Here is a 19331-nt window from a genome sequence, read left to right on the forward strand (position 1 = left end):
CCCGGGGGAGAGTTTATCTCAAGAGCCTGGGTAAGGGGTGATCCCTGTGCGCCATGACGATGGGGTTCCAGGACGCCGGGGCTCCAGGACCGGGTGCCTGAGCCCGGCCTGCCCGCATCAGAGGGGGAGGGGGTCGGGGCAGGAGCCGCCGCCCCCCAGCCCAGCCCTGGCTGTGCCCTACAGAGCACGTGGTGGCCCTGATGCCGGAGGCGGGCAGCCCCCAGCACGCGAGGGTGCTGCAGTACCGAGAGCTCCTGGATGCGCTGCCCATGGACGCCTACACGCACGGCTGCATCCTACACCCCGAGCTCACCACGGACTCCATGATCCCCAAGTACGCCACGGCCGAGATCCGCAGTGAGTGCTACGGGTGACCCCTGGACGGGAGCCTCCCCTCCCCCCTCTTCTCCACACTGTGTGTCTCTTACTCCCCCCTCCTCTTAGCCCTCCTGGTCTCCCTCTCCCCGTCTCTGCCTCTCTCTCCACCCCTTTCTCTCTGTCTCTGTTCATCTCTCTGGCCCTTGCTCTGGGTGTCTTGTGCTGGGTCCCCTGTCTCTCTCCCTTCCTCCCTCCCGCTTGCCGTCTCTCCACCACTCTCCCTGGCCTTCCGTCTCATTTACCACTTTCAAACCGAAGTGTCTCTTCCTCTCAGCCACGTCATTCCCCTCTCCTACCCCTCTTCTCGTCTTGCCATCGCAGACAGAGGCTGTGGGGCTGTCTGCACTCCCAGAGGCCTGTCCTGTCCGTGCAGAGCTGGAGCACCTTTGTACTGGAGGAGTCCGGGCCCCAGCCACCTGGGGTCAGGGCCCAGGGAGGTCAGGACTGTGGCTGGTGACCCAAGGCACTGAGTGACAGGCTTGGTGTCACCAAGGAAGGCTGCCCAGATATGCAGGGCCCCTGGGGGGTCTCTGGTTTCTGATTCAAGCATCGCCCATGTCCTGTCCTAGCTGCTAGTCTGGAAGTGCCATAGCCTGGTTCATCTTTTTGTTTCTAACACTTGGGAAATGGGGGTTAGATTAAATCAGATTATCCACCAACAGCTGTTTACAGACTTTGGTCCGGGCCCTGTGCAGACACCTTGGGGTCCTATAGACAGATGAAGTGTGATGACTCCAAGTAGATACTAGGTGCTTAGTTAATGGCCACTTCCTCCCTCTCAAAGGAGTGAGCTGTTGTTTAAAAGTAGGAAGGGGCAGGCTGTGGAACTTGATCTTGTCCCTTTAGAGACAAGACCCAGAATCTATCAATATCGTCTTGTCTCCATCAGTCAACATTGATGAGGTCTCCTACGACCCAGGTGCTCGGCAGGGTTCTGGGGACCGATGGGGACAGGCACAGCTTCTACCATCCCAGGGTCACAGTTCCTTCACAGGGAAGCAGAAAGACAAGTGGCCAGGTAATTGCAGTGTGGGACCAAATACATTTGGACAACTTCTCAGGAGGACAGTCTGGCACTCTATAGCCAACACAAAAGGGCCCACACCATGGGGACTATCCAGCAGTTAGACTAGGATGTGTGCACCAGGAATCACCATGGCAGCATAGGTGGTAATAGCAAGAAGTTAGAAATAACCCAGCTGTGCATAAATTGGGAAGTGGGCAAATAAATTCTAGTATTCCCACATAATAGAATACTGTACAGCTGTTTTAAAAAAATGAGTATAAGGGATACTCCCTAAGATATATTAGTAAATAAAAGAATAAAGTGAAGGACAAAACAAATGCATCTAGTGTTCTATTATCACTATATTTAAAAGGGGGCTAAATGGATACCCAGATGCTTGCAAACACAAAGATACATAAGAAGTTGCCAATAGGGTTTGGTTTCAGGGAGCAGAACTAAGAGACCACAGACTGGGAGGAGAGAGATTGACTTTTCACTGTAGATTCTTTACTATTTGAATTCTTAAACAAGTATGCATGTATAACCTGTTCAAAACTTAATTGCTTAAAAAAATATTTAGCCTAGAACCAATCAGTGTCATGGTAAAGGAAGCATGGAGGCTATTGTAAGATGCCCATCGCAGCCTCTGGGGGCCTGGAGGGCTTCTGAAATGCAGCAATGTCCAAGGATGACCAGGAGGTAGAAGGGGAGGGAGAACCCTTTCAGGTTCAGAGGTAAGAGAGGTTGTGGTGTGTTCGGAGAACTGAAGGAAGTTCAATGTGGATGAAGTGTAGTCCAAGGCAGGTATGAGTGGCCATGCTGCGAGTCTGGGGAGTAGGTCTGACAGAATTGGAATTTTGTCTAAAGAGCATGGAGAGACAGGGATGCACAGTGACGTGATCTGATGTACATTTTACAAAGTTCCATCAACTGAGTTAGTAGGTCCTGGCTGTCATTCATCTAGGTGAGCAATGATGATGGCCTGGACTGGATGGAGACAGTCCCTAAATGCTTCTAGGGGCTGGAGGCACTTCCTCATTCAGCCCTGAGTCATTTAAAGGAGGCTAGAAGGCAGTGAGGGGTCCAGAGAAGGCCCAGCCTGCTCCACCTTTGAGGAGAGACAAGAGCTCAGGGCCTGAGCCCAGCTGGAAGAAGAGAGAGATCAAACAGGATGTAGAAGTCATCCTGCAGTGACCCCTCCAATCAGTCCAAGGTCTTTCCTTGGCTTGGGTTGCCCTCCTGGAGTCTAAAGAGAGCTGCGTGTGCAGCTCTGGGTGACTAGCAAGAGAGAAAATGCTATACTTGACCTTCACATTCATAAAATATCAATGAGACTTAATATAGCCCCAAAGCTGGAAGGTCTGGGAGTGTGTTTACTTGGTTTTGTATCAGGCCAGGAGATGGGGTGGTAGATAGTGAGACATCAGAGAAGTAGCTGAATACCTGCAGTCACTCACTCACTCATTTTATTCATTGTATTCTATTCTATTCTATTCTATTCTATTCTATTCTATTCTATTCTATTCTATTCTATTCTATTCATTCAACACACACTAAGTTCTTGTTCTTTTTTTTTTTTAATTTTTTATTTATTTCTAGGAGAGAGAGAGAGAGAGACAGCGTGAGCAGGAGAGGGTCAGAGAGAGGGGGAGACACAGACTCTGAAATAGACTCCAGGCTCCGAGCTGGCAGTCAGCACAGAGCCCGACGCGGGGCTCGAACCCACGAACTGCGAGATCATGACCTAAGCGAAAGTCGGATGCTTAACCGACTAAGCCACCCAGGCGCCCCACTAAGTTCTTGTTCTTTGCGAGGCCTGTGTTTTAAGGAAACAGAGATGAATCTAACATAGCCACTGGTATCCAGAAACTCAAATTCTAATGGGAAACATACACATCCAGAGAGAAGTACATCAAAATCTCCATGGCTAGCGGTACAGGGTGTGCACTGCACAAGTCCAGGGGGCACTTTTCACACAGATTGCAAATGTGAATGGATTGGTACAATGGCATCTCTGATTACTATATTTGCACTTTTTGGCAGAAATCTGCGCAATGGACACTGGAGGACAAAGGCATTGAGTGGTCAAAGGATCAGGATGGGCTTTTTGGAGGAGGTGATCTTGTGCTGGATCTAGAAGCGGATTTTCAGGAATACAGGAGAAAGCTATTCCAGATGATAGAAGTAGTATGAGCAGAGGCCCAGAGGTTTGGAATGGTCTGGCACATTCAGGCCAAGCATCTGGAGTGACTGAAATGTTACCTCCTGGGGACAGGGACAGCTAGAGTGTCCTACCTGTTCTACTCAGTGAAAGGTAGCATTGGTGAGAAGAGAGAAGAGGGATCCTGCTGGTCTTATAAGGCACATTGAAGAGTTTGGAGGTTATCTAAAGGGAGCAAGAGATAGGTTTTAAGCAGGGAATGGCATGGACAAGTGTGTGTTTGAGGAAGACTTCTTTGGCGTAAGTGGGAAGGAGGGCACAGAGTGGAGAGAATGCCAGTGACTGGGGCTGGGTCAGAATCATCCAGTCTGAACTAAGGGAGTCAGAGGGCTGAAAGGGAGATGTTAAGTATGGGAAAGAATAAGAAGGAGGAATCAACAGGACCTGGAACTAATTTGGTGCGGGGAGGAGTGGAAGGAGAAATTGAGGGTAACCCCCAGGCCTCTGGCTTAACTTAGTGTGGAAGAGGGGTGCTGCAGTTAAGGGAGAATGCAGACGAGGAGCAGGGGAGCAGGGAAGATGGTATCTGTTGGACGAGGTTCAAGGAGCCTAAGGGATGTCTAAGTGGAATTGGGGTCCAAGAGAAAGGACCAGGAAGGACTGGGGCACCACTGCCCACCTGACCCACCACACCCCAGACTTATTGGACAAGAATTCTGGAGAAGCCCCACCCCAATCACAGAACAGACCCCAGGATCTTATCCTGCTTATCATTTACTAGCATGGGATATTTAGCCTCTCCGACCCCATTTTCTTACTGCAAGAAAGGGTGGGGAAAACATGCACTGAAGCATGAGTCTGTCCGGGTTTATAACCTACCCATTTCTGGCAAGCTCCCACTCATTGCCGAGTAGTCTCCTCAGTTGGGTTTCTTGATGCCTTGTGCCCCAGGCAGGTGGCCCTCTATCCCACAGCATTCTGTTTGCCCTTTATTACAGATTGATCGTACTGTATCCTAGAGAGTCCTTTGTGTGTCTGTCTCTCCCACTAGCCTGAGCTTAGGACAGGATGGCTGGCATCTCATCCATCTCTGTGTTGCAGGCTGCTGTGCCTACCAAGTGTTGGCTGTCCATATTGCTACTTTCCAGGCCAATGTTTGAATGGAAACTACTCGCAAGACTGTGGAAGAAAGGTTGGGGGTGGCACCAGCTATCAGAAAGATGGGACCTTTCTTATTCTCTCCCCAGGACATTTAGCCAATGCCACTACAGACCTCATGAAATTGGACCATGAAGAGGAGCCCCAGCTCTCTGAGCCCTACCTTTCCAAACAGAAGAAGCTCATGGTGAGTGCTTCCAGGCCTGCTCAGTTCCATTCCCCACCATCTTTTCCATGGAAAAGAACAAAGGGAAGAGGCGGGTTCGAAGTAGGGGATCAGCTAATGACATGAAATGAAAACAACACTGGTTTGTTTTTCCATTCTGTCTCCTCTGTCATTTATTGGCTATTTGACCTTGGGCAAGCCACTGTCCCCCTAGAGCCACAGCCTCCTCATGTCTTAGGTTGTGTGTCTAAGAGCAGAGCATAGGACAGAGGTTCTTGGATAACAGTGGCATTGAGGGAATGTTCTGAGGAGGACCCTGTAAGAATGAGAGGGATAGGAAAGAGGAAGGGGCCAAGTTCACCTGATCCCACAGGGACCTCTGCAGCATGGGTGGTCCCACAAAGTCAATCCACCCTGAAGCAAGGGGCAAGCCTTTTATACCCCTGTATCAGTCAGTCAGTGGTTACAGATTGCCTGGCAGGGGCTTGAGGGGTGGGAGATAACCACCCAAATATCTCCAGGCAGCTTTTCTTTGGCTGAGAGCAGTTCTCAGGAGAAGGGGCAGCAATGAGTTGTTATCAACCAATCCTTACATCAGTTTGTGTATGAGAGTGCCAGTCCTGTGAAAGAGGTCTGGCCGGGGCAACTGAGCTCAAGGGGCACTGTGAGCACCAGATGAGGGTACTTTGTAACAGTGGGGCACCCTCTACACTGAGGGGGATATTTGGAGGCTGGGTTTCCCAAAGAGCGTTTGGGTCAAGTTCCTTCAATCCCTGGTCACCTCTGGCTCCTGCCGATCCTGTCCTCAGGCCAAGATCCTGGAGCACGATGATGTGAGCTACCTGAAGAAGATCCTCGGGGAGCTGGCCATGGTGCTGGACCAGATAGAGGCGGAGCTGGAGAAGAGGAAGCTGGAGAATGAGGGTGGGTGCCAGCTCTGGGGTAGGTGGGTGCTGGAGACCACCCGGCCCACACCACCCTGTTCAGTTCCAGCCCCTTTATCCCAAAGGTCTCAGAGGACCTCCAAGGTGGTTAGAACCATGGGCCATGGAGTCAGACAGACTTAGGTTTAAGCTAACCACTTGACCACTTAACCACTTAAGTAGTTAAGTGATCATGGATCAGGTACTCCACCTCCCTGGACCTCAGCTTCTCATCTGTAAAATAGGGATGATAATAAGACCTACCAAAGAAAGGTGTTGAGATGTTACATGAAATAATACACGTAGAGTGCTTAGGTCAACACTTAACACACAGTAGATGCTTAATAAAGGCTGACGAAGATGATGATGGTGGTTGTGGTTGGTAGTGATCATGACCCACCACATCATCTTGCCTTCCCCTGATCAAGGATGCATTATGGCTCTTTCTGAACTTGAGCCTTTCTGTTCTCAAGTGGCTCTCTGGACCCTGCGTGTGCCAGCCTCATTCCCATCTTCACACTTTTGCTCCTGCAGCTCTTGCAGTCAGGAGTACAGTCTCCATGTCACTCTGCTCCTTTCTCCCTTTACATGCTGTCTTTGCCACTGCTCTTCTTCAAATATGATTCTGGATCTTCCCATCTTGCTCTGTTTTAAGCAGCCTGTTAGTCTCGTCTCCTTAGCTGTGCTAATTTAAGGAGCCTATGCAACATGGAGTGCTACACTCACAGCTTCACACGCACACACCATCTATATGGAAAAACTGTGGAACACAGTGTTGTAACAGATGGGTTTAGGAGTGCCTGGCTGGTTCAGTAGGTAGAGCATGCAACTCTTGATCTCAGGATTCAAGCCCCACATTAGATGTAGAGATTACCTAAAATAACATCTTAAAAAGAAAGAAAAAAAAGAGATGGATTTAGAGTCAGGCAGGTTTGAGTTAGGGTTCCAGCTTTGCCTCCTGTACTGTGTGACTTGGACAAGTTGCTTTCCCTATTGGAGCCTCATTTTCTTCATCTGTAGACTGGGATGGTAATAACACAACTTAATGCTATCTTGTTAGACTCTTATAAAAAGTAAAAGCATTCTGCACATTGCCTGGAACATGCTAGTTTAAACATGACAGCTAACAGCATGCGTGTTCTCCACTTGAGAAAACTGAGGCTCAGAGAGATATGTGGACTTGCTCAAGGTCATGCTGCTCATAAATGGCATGGTTAGGGCAAGAACAGGTTCCATCTTCATGGGTCCAGTGCTCTTCCAGCATCTCACAACTAAGGCAAGCACAAGGTATGCATAGATACCTAGAGTCCTGAATAGGGACATTGCCATGAGTTCTAAAGTCAGGGTCCTAAATCCTCTGTAGAAAAAAGCATGGCAAGACTTAGTAATGAAACTAATATACACACTCAAGAAGGGATTTTCTCCTTTCTGTCTGGGAAGGTGCTTAGGGGAGCCTTTACAGAAGAGTGCTCAGAGGCCAGAAGGCATAGTGTTTCTAAGACTGTCTTTGGGGTCAGACAGAGTCCAAGCTCTGCCATTCTCTCACTGGTCAACCTTAATTCTCAGGCACATCTTATACATTTATCAGTTAATTTGTTTGGCTACCATAACAAATCCCACAGACTGGATGGCTTAAACCACAGAGACTTATTTTCTCACTTTTGTGGAGTCTGGAAGTCTAAGTTCAAGGTGCTGGCAGGTTTGATTCTTTTGAGGCCTCTCTTGGGCTTACAGAGAGCCACCTTCTTACTGTGTCTTCACATAGGCTTTCCTTACATGCCCCTCATGTCTGTGTGGCAAAATGTCCTCTTCTTATAAGGACACCGGTCAGACTGGTTAGGGCCCACCCTGATGGCATCATTTTAACTTATTTACCCCTTTGAAGGCCCTTTCTCCAAATATAGTCACATTCTGAGATGCTGGGGATTAGGGCTTCAACATATGAATTTTGGAAGGACACCATTCAGCCCATACTGCTTTTATCTTTAACAACACTTACTGCGTGTCAGGCACTATTCTGTTTCACATAGTTCAATTCATTTAATCCCCATAGTAACTCTAGGAGGTAAGTAATATGAGTAACTAAGATGAAGAAACAGGTGAAGAAACTAAGGCATAGAGAAGTTCAGTAACCTTCCCAAGGTCACACAGATAGAAATGGGGGAGCCTAGATTCAAACCCTGGCTCCCAGAGTCTGAGTTTTTTAAGCTCTAGCTCTGCCACTTCTTCTGTGATAAAATGAAAGCCTATTTACAAGGCTGTTGGATGGCTCAATGAGAAAGTGCATGAAAGGGAATAAATACCTGGCCTGACACACGGTATGGAAATATCCACAAATATTTGCTGCTGGTACGACCGAGGGAGACACAGAGTGTGACCTAAAGGGAGGGCAGGGCTGATGGTCCTGGAGAACAGCTGTGGATGCTCATTCCTCACGTGATCCCTAGATTGGAAGCCTCCTGACCCCGGTCTCTGTTTTTGTCCTGAGCTCTTCCAAGAGGAGGCAGCATTGTACTGCTCCATGGCAAGATGACTGGGGCTGTTCCAGATGGGGATGTTGGACAGTCCTGTCCCCCTCCATGGCTGGGGGAGGCAGCAAAGGTCCGGGAGGTGGCTGGGCCCACATGGTCTCTCACTCATTCACCCACTGGGGCATCCCTGGGGGAACGCTCATGCCCTCCACTTGTCCCTTTGAGAGGCAGAGCCCAGGGTTGGGAGGCGTTATAATGTCACAGCTAAGTCCCCTAGCATGAAGCCAGATGACACTGATGTGGGTTCTTGACCAGCTCCCTCCTAGTTCTGTGACCTTATGGAATTCACTTCACTTCTCTGGGCTTATCCACAAAATGTGGGTAATAATAGAATCTAACTCACAGGGAAGTTGTGAGGGTTCATAAAGATAATGGGTGCTGATCACTCTCTACAGTGCCTAGCCAAAGGTAAAATGTTCTAGAAATAGCAGTTTCAAAAATAATTACTATTACCATTCTTTTCATTCACTTATTGTAATATTTCTTGAACACCTACTGTGTGCCAGTTCCTGGGGATAAAATTGAGGTTCTTGCTCTCGTGGAGTTTACCGTCTTATGGAAAAGACAGACCTTAGTCAAATAATCCCATCAATAAAAACAGAATTGTAAACAGTGGTAAGTGTTACGATTGATAGTGAAAAGAGCAGGGTGAATCTGATAAAGCTTCTCTGAAGAGGTGACATTTCAAATAAGACTGGAAGGATATGGAGAACCTAATGAAGAACCAGGACAGGTGTGTCCCACACTGAGGGGACACCATGGTTGGGGTGGGGGGATAGCTGGGAACTCTCCAGTACCTGGCTACTGTGTGGTGAGTAATGGAGAGAGTGGCATAAGTGAGGCTGGAGAGAGCCAAGATCATGGGCCTGTATTTAGAATTGAGGATGTGCTCATATTTATATTTGATTTATGTTAGAATTTAGATTTTACAGTATATACAAATCCATCCAATGGGAAATCCTTGGAGGATTTTGAGAAAGGGATTGTATCAGTTAGCTTTTGCTGCATAACAAATAAACTCTAAATCTGAGTGACTTAAAAGAACCTTTTATTTGTTCATGATTTGTGCCTTGGCAGTTTGGGCTGGACTCAGCTGGGATGGCTTGTCTCTGTTCCGCATGCTGGTGGTGGCATCACTCAGGTATTTGTGGCCAGCTGGCAGTCAGTGACCTCCCTGGCATGTCTGGTGGCTGGCTTACTATCAGCAGGGCCAATGGGAGTAAGTGGGCTACATGTTGCTCATTGCCCAGCAGGCTAACCCAGGCTCATTCGTATGGTGGTGACCATAGCATTTCTGAGAGCAGTGAGGGAGCTCAGTGCACAAATACTTTTCCAGCTTCTATTTGTGTGGAATTTACTAGAAGAACTCTGTTGGTTAAAGCAAGTCTCAATTAAAGGGGTGAAGACTCTGCCTCTTGTTGCAGAAGCAGCAAAGCCGCATGCACACGGGAATGAATGGAGGAGAACTGGTGGCTATTGTCACAATCCACCAATGGTGAAGTGTTCTGACTTTAAGGGCACTCTGGTTGCTCAGAATGGATTTCAAGGGAGAGCGAGGGAAGGCTGTCGCAGCAGCCCAGGAGGGATGATATTGGCTTGGACCGAGGAGGTGGCCGGGGAGATCAGGGAGGTGTGGATGGACCTGAGAGTGGAGACAGAATGGACTGGAACTTGCTGAATGGTTGAGTGAGGTAGGGAGAGTAAGGAAAAGGATGACTACTGGGTTTTGGTCTGAGCTACTGAGCGGTGCCATTTCCTGATATGGGCAAGGGAGGTTGTGTGTTCAATTTGGGGCACAGTGAGTTCAAGATACCTTTCAGACACCCAAGAGGGGGTGTCACATAGCCATTAGGCATTCTAGTCTGCTTTGTAAAGAGAGGTTGGAACCTGAAGAGAGATTGGTGAGACCCCAGCATATATGTGGTAAAGCCATAGAACTGGGCGATTCATCCAGGGAGACAGTGGAGAGAGACAAGACAGAGGAGGCAAGGGCTGATGTGTCCTTTTGCTGCACAGTAAATTGCCTCCAAATTAGGGGCTAAAACAGCAACAAAACCTGCATTTATGACATCACACATTTTCTGTGGCTCAGGAATTCTGGAGAGGGTAGATTCTCGTTCTCATTTACGGCTGCATGATGCAGGTTGCACTCAAGCTTGGCTGGGGCTGCAGTCATTTGAGCTGGAGAATCCACTTCCAAGATGGCTCAGTCACGTGGTTCTTCTTCTTCTTCTTTAAATGTTTATTTACTTTTGAGAGAGAGAGAGAGCACAAGCAGGGGAGGGGCAGAGAGAAGTGGGACAGAGGATCCAAAGTAGGCTCTGGACTGACAGCAGCGAGCCCAATGTGGGGCTTGAACTCATGAACCGTGAGGTCATGACCTGAGCCCCAGTCAGATGCTAAACTGACTGAGCCACCCAGGTGCCCCTCGTTCACATGGTTCTTAACTGGCCATTAGCAGGAGGCCGCAGTTCCTTATTACCTACACTTCTCAGTGGGGCTGCTTGAGTTTCCTTACAACATGGCTGCTGGCTTTCCCCTGAACAGGTGAGCACAGAAAGAGAGAGAAGCAGCCACAGTGGCTTTTATGACCTACTGTTGGAAGTCACTGTCACTTCTGCCACATTCTATTCATTAGAAGCAAGTCACAAAATACAGTCCATATTCAAGGAGAGGGAAATCAAGCTCCATTGGAGAAGTATTGAGTAGTTCATAAGCATGTACTTTTTTAAAGTCTACTTCTTTTTGAGAAAGAGAGAGCATATGCATGCAAACAGGAGAGGGACAGAGAGAGAATCCCAAGCAGGCTCCAGACGAGGGGCTCAAACCCACGAACCACGAGCTGAACCCAAGCTGAAATCAAGAGTCAGATGCCCAACCAACCCAGCCACCAGGCACCCCTTGTGAGCATATTTTTAAAACTACCACACCTGCCCTGAGGTTCCCCCACATGGAGGGAGGGGTAAAGGCAGAGGAGCCAACAAAGCGGACTGAGAGAGGAGCCACTGATGTGCTACCGTGTGTACCTTGTGTGAATAGAACCCAGAAAGGATTGTGCTTTAAGGAGAGAACAGTGTCAAATGCTGCTGGGAGTCTGAGTAAAGCAAGGATAGGAAAACATCCCCTGGATTTTGTCTCCTGGCTGTTGGCCATGACCTTGCCAAGGACAGTTTCATTGGAATGTGGGGGCGGAAGGCTAAAGAGTAAACATGAGGTGAGGAATGAAGACACCACTTTTGCGACGTTAGCTGTGGGAGTAGAGAGATGAGATGGTGCCTGAAGAAAGATGGGGTGAAGAGAGGAATCTTTTTTAGGATAGGAGATCCAAGAGCATGTTTTCAAGCTGGTAGAAGTGACCCGGTGGGAGAGAAATCAGTGCTGTAGGACGGATGGCACCCAGTCCAGGAGGGGACACTAGGGACGTGTTTCAAGGAAGGGGCCCCGTAGGAAAAAGGGTACTTCAAATCGGGTAAAGATGAGGAGGATTTATTTTTAATTTTTTTTATATTTTATTTTTTTATTTTTGAGAGAGAGAGAGAGAGAGAGAGACAGCGTGAGCAGGAGAGGGACAGAGAGAGAGGGAGATACAGAATCCAAAGACAGGCTCCAGGCTCAGAGCTAGCTGTCAGCACAGAGCCTGCCATGGGGCTTGAACCCACAAACTGCGAGATCATGACCTGAGCCGAAGCCAGACGACTGAGCCACCCAGGCGCCCCAAGAAGAGGAGGATTTAATCAGGGGACTGTTTACAAATATGTGGGCAGGATGCAGGGAGAACACAGGGACAAATGCAGTGCCCTGGGCCTGGGGTCGTGAGGTCGCGAGTGGTGGGAGCAGCTTCAGGAACCTGAACAAAGAGGCTGTGTGGCGAGGGGGTGCCCCTGGCAGGAGCTGTGACCTTCAGTCTGTGGACACACACAGCCCATGGCGACCCGCAGACAGGACATTGAGGGAAGCAAGCCTCTGACCTCACTCACACCCGCCCTCCCACCTCCTGCCTCTTCTCCGCAATGGCTGGAGCCAGCTGGAGCCGGAGGGCGTGGCGTCCCACTGGTGTTTCCATCATCCTGCCAGGGCGCAGAGCAGCATGGAGAAGGGAGGAGCATGGATCTGGAAGGCAAAGGGAAGATATGTGGCCTCGGACAGGGGCAGAGACCCACAGAGGACTTGGCCATGAGAGGAGGTAGCTGGCACCCCCCACCGCGGAGTGGCCCAGGGCAGCGTGTGTGTACGTGCCTGGCTTTGTAGGTTTCCTGGTTGCAGTGAGGGCTTTCCTGTCTGAAGGCTCCTATTTCCTTTCAATATTTTTAAATGTTTATTTATTTGTGTGAGTAGGGGAGGGGCAGAGAGAGAGGGAGACACAGAAACCAATGCAGGCTCCAGGCTTTGAGCTGTCAGCAGTGAGCCCAACACAGGGCTCAAACTCAGAGACCATGAGATCATGACCTGAGCCGAAGTTGGATGCTTAACCGACTAAACCACCCAGACACCCCTAAAGGCTCCTATTTTCTGAATGAAGCACACGGTGGCATCATCAGCTGAGTGAGGACTGGGGACAGGGTGTGAGGAGGGGAGTGTGGTTGTCTGCAGGGCATGGGGAAGCCAGCCCACTCCAGAACTGTCAGAGGCCCAGGCATGGCTGAGTGCTTTCTTGGGCTTGGTGGTCATAACTGGTCAGCGTAACTGTCCAGTACCCTCAGTGGCTGACTCAGAGAAGGTACAAGGTAGGGTCTGTCCAGGGCTGGGGGCTTTCCGAAGGGAATGCATAGCTGGAGGAGAAGGGAGAACTGAAAGTCTCAGGCCCTCTGGCGACATGCCAGGTGTCCACATACATGGTGGTCATGGCTATCACCACAGACGTAAACACAGGCATGGTCACACGTAGATGATGACATGCACATACATGCTTGTGAACATCTGCCTGCAAGCAAACAGCCCAATGGATGTGGGAATACACTTCACTTATACACGTGGGGATTCCACACCACATGGACGCAGATGCCCGGTGTGCAGATATCCACACGCATATGCACAGTCAACTGCAGGGACTTGAGCAGGCAAACATATGGGCAAACAGACACGTAACCAACAAAGAAAAACCTCTTTGTTTCTTTTTTTGTTTTAAAGTTTATTTATTTATTTTGAGAGAGGGAGAGAGAGAGTGAGTGTGAGCAGGGGAGGGGCAAAGAGAGAGAAAGAGAGAGAGAGAATCCCAAGCAGACTGCATAACTTGGGCGCAGAGCCCGACTCGGGGATCGATCTCACAAACGATGAGATCTTGACCTGAGCTGAAACCAAGAGGCAGACACTTAGCTGACTGAGCCCCCCAGGGGCCCGAGTGTATGTGGAGATACATGCATTTGGCCTTGTTCCTCCGCACATGTAAAGAGGCAGTGGTACGTAGTGGTTATAAGCACACACTCTGGAACCAGATGGCCTACATTCAAATCCAGGCTCTGCTCTGCCATGTGCTAGCTGTGTGGCCTTGACCAAGTTACTTATCCTCTCTGTGTCTCAGTTGCCTCATGTGTGAAGTGGGGATAATCCCTATTTGATAGGGTTGTTGTGAGGATTAAGGAACTTACAGCACATGCTCTGGTTCATCTCCCACCTCGCAGGCTGTTCTTTCTCATGCGCCTTTGCTGGGTTCTCCTCATTCACTGGAGAATCTCGGAGCGCCCTGGTGCTCAGTCCTTGGTCCTGTCCTCAGATCTGTCTCCTCCAGTCTGTCACTGGGGTCTGCGGCCCTTGGTGCTAGCGCCTTTCACTGCCCCTCACCGCCATCCTGATCTCACCCCGCTCCAGAACTCACGGTAACCCCCTCGTCCACCAGCAAGAGCACTCCTTTGCTTGCAACATCGGCTTCCTCGGCCTTTTCTTGCTTTATCATACTTTGCAAAACCTCAAACATGGTTACAACCAAATCTTGACCTAGTCAGCACCCGTGCCTGTGAACCCAAATGTGGCTAGAGAAATACACGTGCTTGTAGGCTGGTCTCATTCTGGATTCATGACTGCTAGTCTTAGGTGGCTCTCCGGCAGCCCTAGGTCTCCTCTGTCCCCCTCCCCAGGTGATTGCTTAATACTTTCTTCTTCCTCCTCAACCTTCTAACCACCACCTCCACCCTTCCCTTCACTGACTATTTCTGTATCACTGAGAAAACAGAAGCTTTAGGAGGAGACCCTCAGAGCTCTGATCCCACAACCACTCCCCCAGCAGCACCAGCACCCATACAGACACCGCGTTTTAGCAGCTCGAAGGCGCACCTCTGTTATGTCACATCTCAGTGTCTCTGAAATCGCAATGTTTCTCACAAAAGTAATTGGCACCATTGTTCTCTCCAGGATGGATGTCTTACACTTGATGGCAACAGATTTGATGAAACATAGTACCGCACACTCCCTCATATTCCCTACAGTGAACTGTCCTTGAACTAGCAACTCCTCGCCCTGAGTACGAGCCATCTATCCGCTCAAGGACTCACATCAGTAATTCCCTCCACTGTCTTCTGTAGCATCCTCCCCTCTCTGCTAGATCATTCCCATCGACGTCCTGGGTTTCCTCTTCCAACTTGCAAAGCCACTCTTGACCTGTCTCTCATATTGGCATGTCCTTCCCATTACAGCAAAACTCCCTGGAAGAGTGATCCCTGCTCACCGTCTCCCATTCCCCTCCTCCATTTCTCTCTTGAACTCCTTCCAACCAGGCTTTCAGCGTCAGCATCTACACTTGTCACGGTCGCCAGTCGCCAAATGACACCACAGTTCTCAGCCTCCTACTTGACCTCCGTGCAGCATTTGAACACAGCCGAGCACTCCCTTCTCCTTGGAACACTTCCTAACTTCGGCTTCCAGGATAACACAGGCTCCTGGTCCATCTCTCACCTGTCAGCTGCTCCTTCTTCTGCTCCTCTGCTGGCTTCTCCTTGCTGCCCAATATCTAAATCTTAAAACCCCAAAGCTCAGTCCTTGATCCTATTCTCAGATCTGTCTGCACTCACTCCCTCGTTGATGTCCCCCCCGCCAACCTCCATGCTGATTATGTACACCTGAACTAAGGACGTGTGCCTCTAACTGCTGACTCATCATCTCCCTTCAGCTATCCCACGGGCATCTTGAAGGTTGCGTATTCAAGAACAAACTGTGTTATTAGAGCCTTCGTTACACTTTACCTCCTTGTTCCATGAAACCATGAACCTCTCAAGACACTGTCGTGTCCTATGTCAGGTCAGGTCTTCATGTCCAGCACATACTCTACATATGTTGTACATATGTTGTATATCCAGCACATACTCTTTGTTGGATGAGTGAATAAATGAATGAACAAGAAGACACAGAGTGAAAGGGATGGAAGGGATCAGGCTTTGACAGTGGAGCACATCAGATTCAGAAAATGTCTGAGTTGAGAGGGACACCTGCTCAAAGATGCAAAAGCAAGCTTCCTGGGAGAGCAGACCTCACAGAAAGTGGAAGCAGGGAGGAGGCAGAGGGGAGTCTCCAGGCATGAGACACAGCAGGAGCAAAGGCCCAGAGGTGGACATGGAGCTCCTCTGGTCTCCTATATCACCTTTGTTCTAAACCCCACCTTTCTCCCTACTGACCATGTTAATGTCCACATTCCTTTGGCTGGCGTTAAGGTTTTTCACTAGTTTATCTGTATACACTTCTCTAGTCTTGACTGCTTATGAATCATCTGCCCGTCCACTACCCCCCACCCCCCAGGCAAGCCACGCCCATTTCCAGCCCTTCCAGCTGTTATGTTGAGAACACACTCTAGGAAGTCCAGGGCAGAAGCAGGGAGACCTAGTCAGAGGACACGATGAAAACTCAGGTAGGAGAGAATGGTTGTTTGGACCAGGATGGTAACAGCGGAGGTAACATCACACTCCGGACGTATTTTAAAGAGGAGTTGATGAGAATTGCTGACAGACCATACAGGGGAATGAAAGAAAGAGGACTCGATGTGGCACGGGGCTTTGGCCTGAGCGACTGACAGGGCGGGCTTGCGGTTGCTGACATGGGGATGAGTGTGATGGGTCTGGGGGTGACTATCAGGAATTCGATTTTGGACATACCTAGCTTGAAATACATAGTGGACATCCAAGTGGAGCTGTAAAATGGGCAGTTAGACATAAGAAGCTAGAGTTTAGATACATGTATTTGCACTTAAAAAGTCAGTTGGTTCAAAGAGAAAATAATAATAGAGGTAGTATAAGCATAAAGCAAAAGTCATTAAAGCTGTATGGGAGTGAGTGACCTCGGGGCGGTGCTGTGGCGTGAAGGCAGAGGCTGGAGGGAGAGAAGTGAGTTGATGGGGAGAAGCTGACCCCATCCATTCCCATCTCCTCTCCCTTCCCCTCCAGGACAGAAATGTGAGCTGTGGCTCTGTGGCTGTGCCTTCACCCTCGCCGATGTCCTCCTGGGAGCCACCCTGCACCGCCTCAAGTTCCTGGGACTGTCCAAGAAATACTGGGAAGATGGCAGCCGGCCCAACCTGCAGTCCTTCTTTGAGAGGGTCCAGAGGCGCTTGGCTTTCCGGAAAGTCCTCGGCGACATCCATACCACCCTGCTGTCGGCCGTCATCCCCAACGCGTTCCGGCTGGTCAAGCGGAAACCCCCATCTTTCTTTGGGGCGTCCTTCCTCATGGGTTCCCTGGGGGGGATGGGCTACTTTGCCTACTGGTACCTCAAGAAAAAATACATCTAGAGCCAGGCCCGGGCTCGGTGCCTGCCGGTGTCTCTGTACTGTGTGATTCCCAGCAAGCTCTCAGTAACGCACTGTCTCATGAACACTTGGACAGCCACTCCCCACCCTGTTTGGAGTAATTCTATCGTCAATGTGAAAACATTCCATAGTTTAGAAGTAGACGTTGCCAATGCCGTGAGTTGAGGCCACGGCTCTACTAAAGGAGAGAAAGAGTGAGCGTGAGTGTGAAAGAGAGAGAGAGAGAGAGAACAGAAACAAAACACGAATGCCTTTTCTTTTGATTCAAGGTCTCAAGATGGAACTGTGGGGACTGGTTAGGATCTGAGGTGAGTCCCAGGCTGTTTCATCCACCAGGGCCCAGATTCTGGGAGGTGCTGGGGGCTCGGAGGGCCTGACCCCCTCGCCTCCCCTTCCCTCTTGCCCAGGGAATTCTTCCACAGGACAAAGCCAACATCAACACTTGACTCTTCCAAGTGGTGCCTCCGGCTGGGGCTGGAGACCGCAGACCCTGGGGAGGCCTCTGAAGACCCCAAGGGACTCCACTCTTCTGCACGTGGACTGAGACAGCACTGGCACAAGCCAAGTCAGTGGCACCCAACCACCAGGCCAAGCCTGGGACCGACACCATGAGCACACCCTCTAGTCCCCTCCTGATCTGGCCAATGTGTTTGCTTTACCAGAAGTCCCTGGAGGAGCACCCACCCATCATCCTCTTCCCACCAGGGGTGACTTTCCACCATGGGAGATGGACTTTTAGTGAAAGCCATGCTGACCTTCTCTCAGAAGGTCAGTCCTGGCCTGTGTGCAGGGGTGGGTCTGGAGGTGGATGGACTCAGGTCCTTCTCTCTGCCTCTCCCAAAGCCACCTCCTTTACTGCCCACCTTCCCCATCACTCGTGGGGCTCCCCCCGTGCCCCACCATGCCACACAGAGCAGGGGGGTGTGGTGTCTCTGCATCCCTGCTGCCCTCCCTCGTTGTGTCTCACTTTCCTGTGCCTTTTGCATGTTGGGAGAAGGTCTGGGTGTCACTGCCGCTCATGCTTAGAAGCCACCGAAAGCCCCCAATAAAGCATTCAGGAGGAGCAGTTGCTTTTCGTTTCTAAACTTGTGTTGTCCATCCATCTCTCCTTTCCAAAGTTTGGGGCAGAGCGGCAGAGACTCGAGGTTCAGATTCAGTGCTTTGCAAGAGCAAGCAAGAATGAAGCCCAGGTCTCAGGTTGCTGGTTGTAGGGACAGCTCGTGGGTGGACTTTGCCATGTTCTCACCTTGGCATAAACCCACCTGACTTGGACACAGAGCTTCTCAGGTCACCGAGCATGTTCACAACCATCTGCTCATGTTCACCTGGACATGGACCTTCAGGGTATACCCAGGGCATATACTCCACAGTTTCCCAGAGGGGAAAATGTGTTAAAATGTCTGAAGAACATTAAACCAGGAATATAATAATAGAACATAAAGCATAGTTTATTGATTTTGCAAAAACATATAAGAATTTTCCCCAGCCTTTTTTTGTCACAAGGATGAAAGGAAAAAAATAGCCAGGGCCCAGACAGGGCAAGCGTAGAACATAAGAGAACAGACTCACCATCTGGCACCATCCACCCCTTAGGCTACTCAAACATTCACACAGACTCTCCACTCATAATTAAACTCTACTCAAGAACAATGACATCATGCTTAATCCTGATGAGGTTGACTAGTCTCCTGCTTGCACCCTCTCTCCAAAATGGAACTCACAAAGCCTCATCCGTAACATCACTCTTGATGATGTTGGATTCTACTTCTGGAGGGCACAGGCACTCCTCCATATAGTGTAATCTACAGATGAAAATGTCGATTTATCCATCACTAGCATTCCTTATATACAGTGTAAACACACACATAACAAGCGAGGAAGAAAATCCATATAGCTGCCAGAGTCCTCATGTCTGTAATTGATCCTAAGGCCATTGTTTATATTTATTTATACTTTCTCTTTTTTTCCACTAGCTATCCTATATTCTCTTTTTCCTCAGCCAGCACCTCATGGTTGGGGTATTTTATCTGACTTAGGCTTTAGTGGTCCTTGGGTTGCTGTGGTCTTCCATTAATCTTTTACTATTGGCCATGGAAATATTAGGGGGCACCCTAAGAATCCTCTACTTCCTATACATAGTTTCCCATGCCACCATTGCAGCAGCAACGCCATTTACCCTCAATGACCAGGACCAATCACCCTAGTCTGTAAACTTTTTGCCTGTAGTTTCAATGGTAGGAGATAAAAATGGCCAAGTTGCAATCTCAGCTTCTGCTAATTTAG

At 49.5% G+C, this 19331-nt stretch overlaps 1 protein-coding gene across 1 annotated transcript in view; it reads left to right on the plus strand.

Annotated features, from left to right (window-relative positions):
• GDAP1L1 (ganglioside induced differentiation associated protein 1 like 1) overlaps positions 1–18133 on the plus strand; it is a 28269-nt gene extending 10136 nt beyond the window's left edge. The window contains exons 4-7 of the mRNA XM_077765292.1: positions 184–357; positions 4793–4890; positions 5679–5793; positions 16687–18133. Coding sequence (XP_077621418.1) covers positions 184–357; positions 4793–4890; positions 5679–5793; positions 16687–17030 — 731 coding nt within the window. The 3' untranslated portion in view covers positions 17031–18133. The remainder of the gene's footprint in view (positions 1–183; positions 358–4792; positions 4891–5678; positions 5794–16686) is intronic.
• The last annotated feature ends 1198 nt before the right edge of the window (positions 18134–19331 follow it).

Source organism: Crocuta crocuta, unplaced genomic scaffold (genome assembly GCF_008692635.1).
Source record: "Crocuta crocuta isolate KB4526 unplaced genomic scaffold, BGI_CrCroc_1.0 scaffold477, whole genome shotgun sequence".
NCBI classification, from domain to species: Eukaryota; Metazoa; Chordata; class Mammalia; order Carnivora; family Hyaenidae; genus Crocuta; species Crocuta crocuta.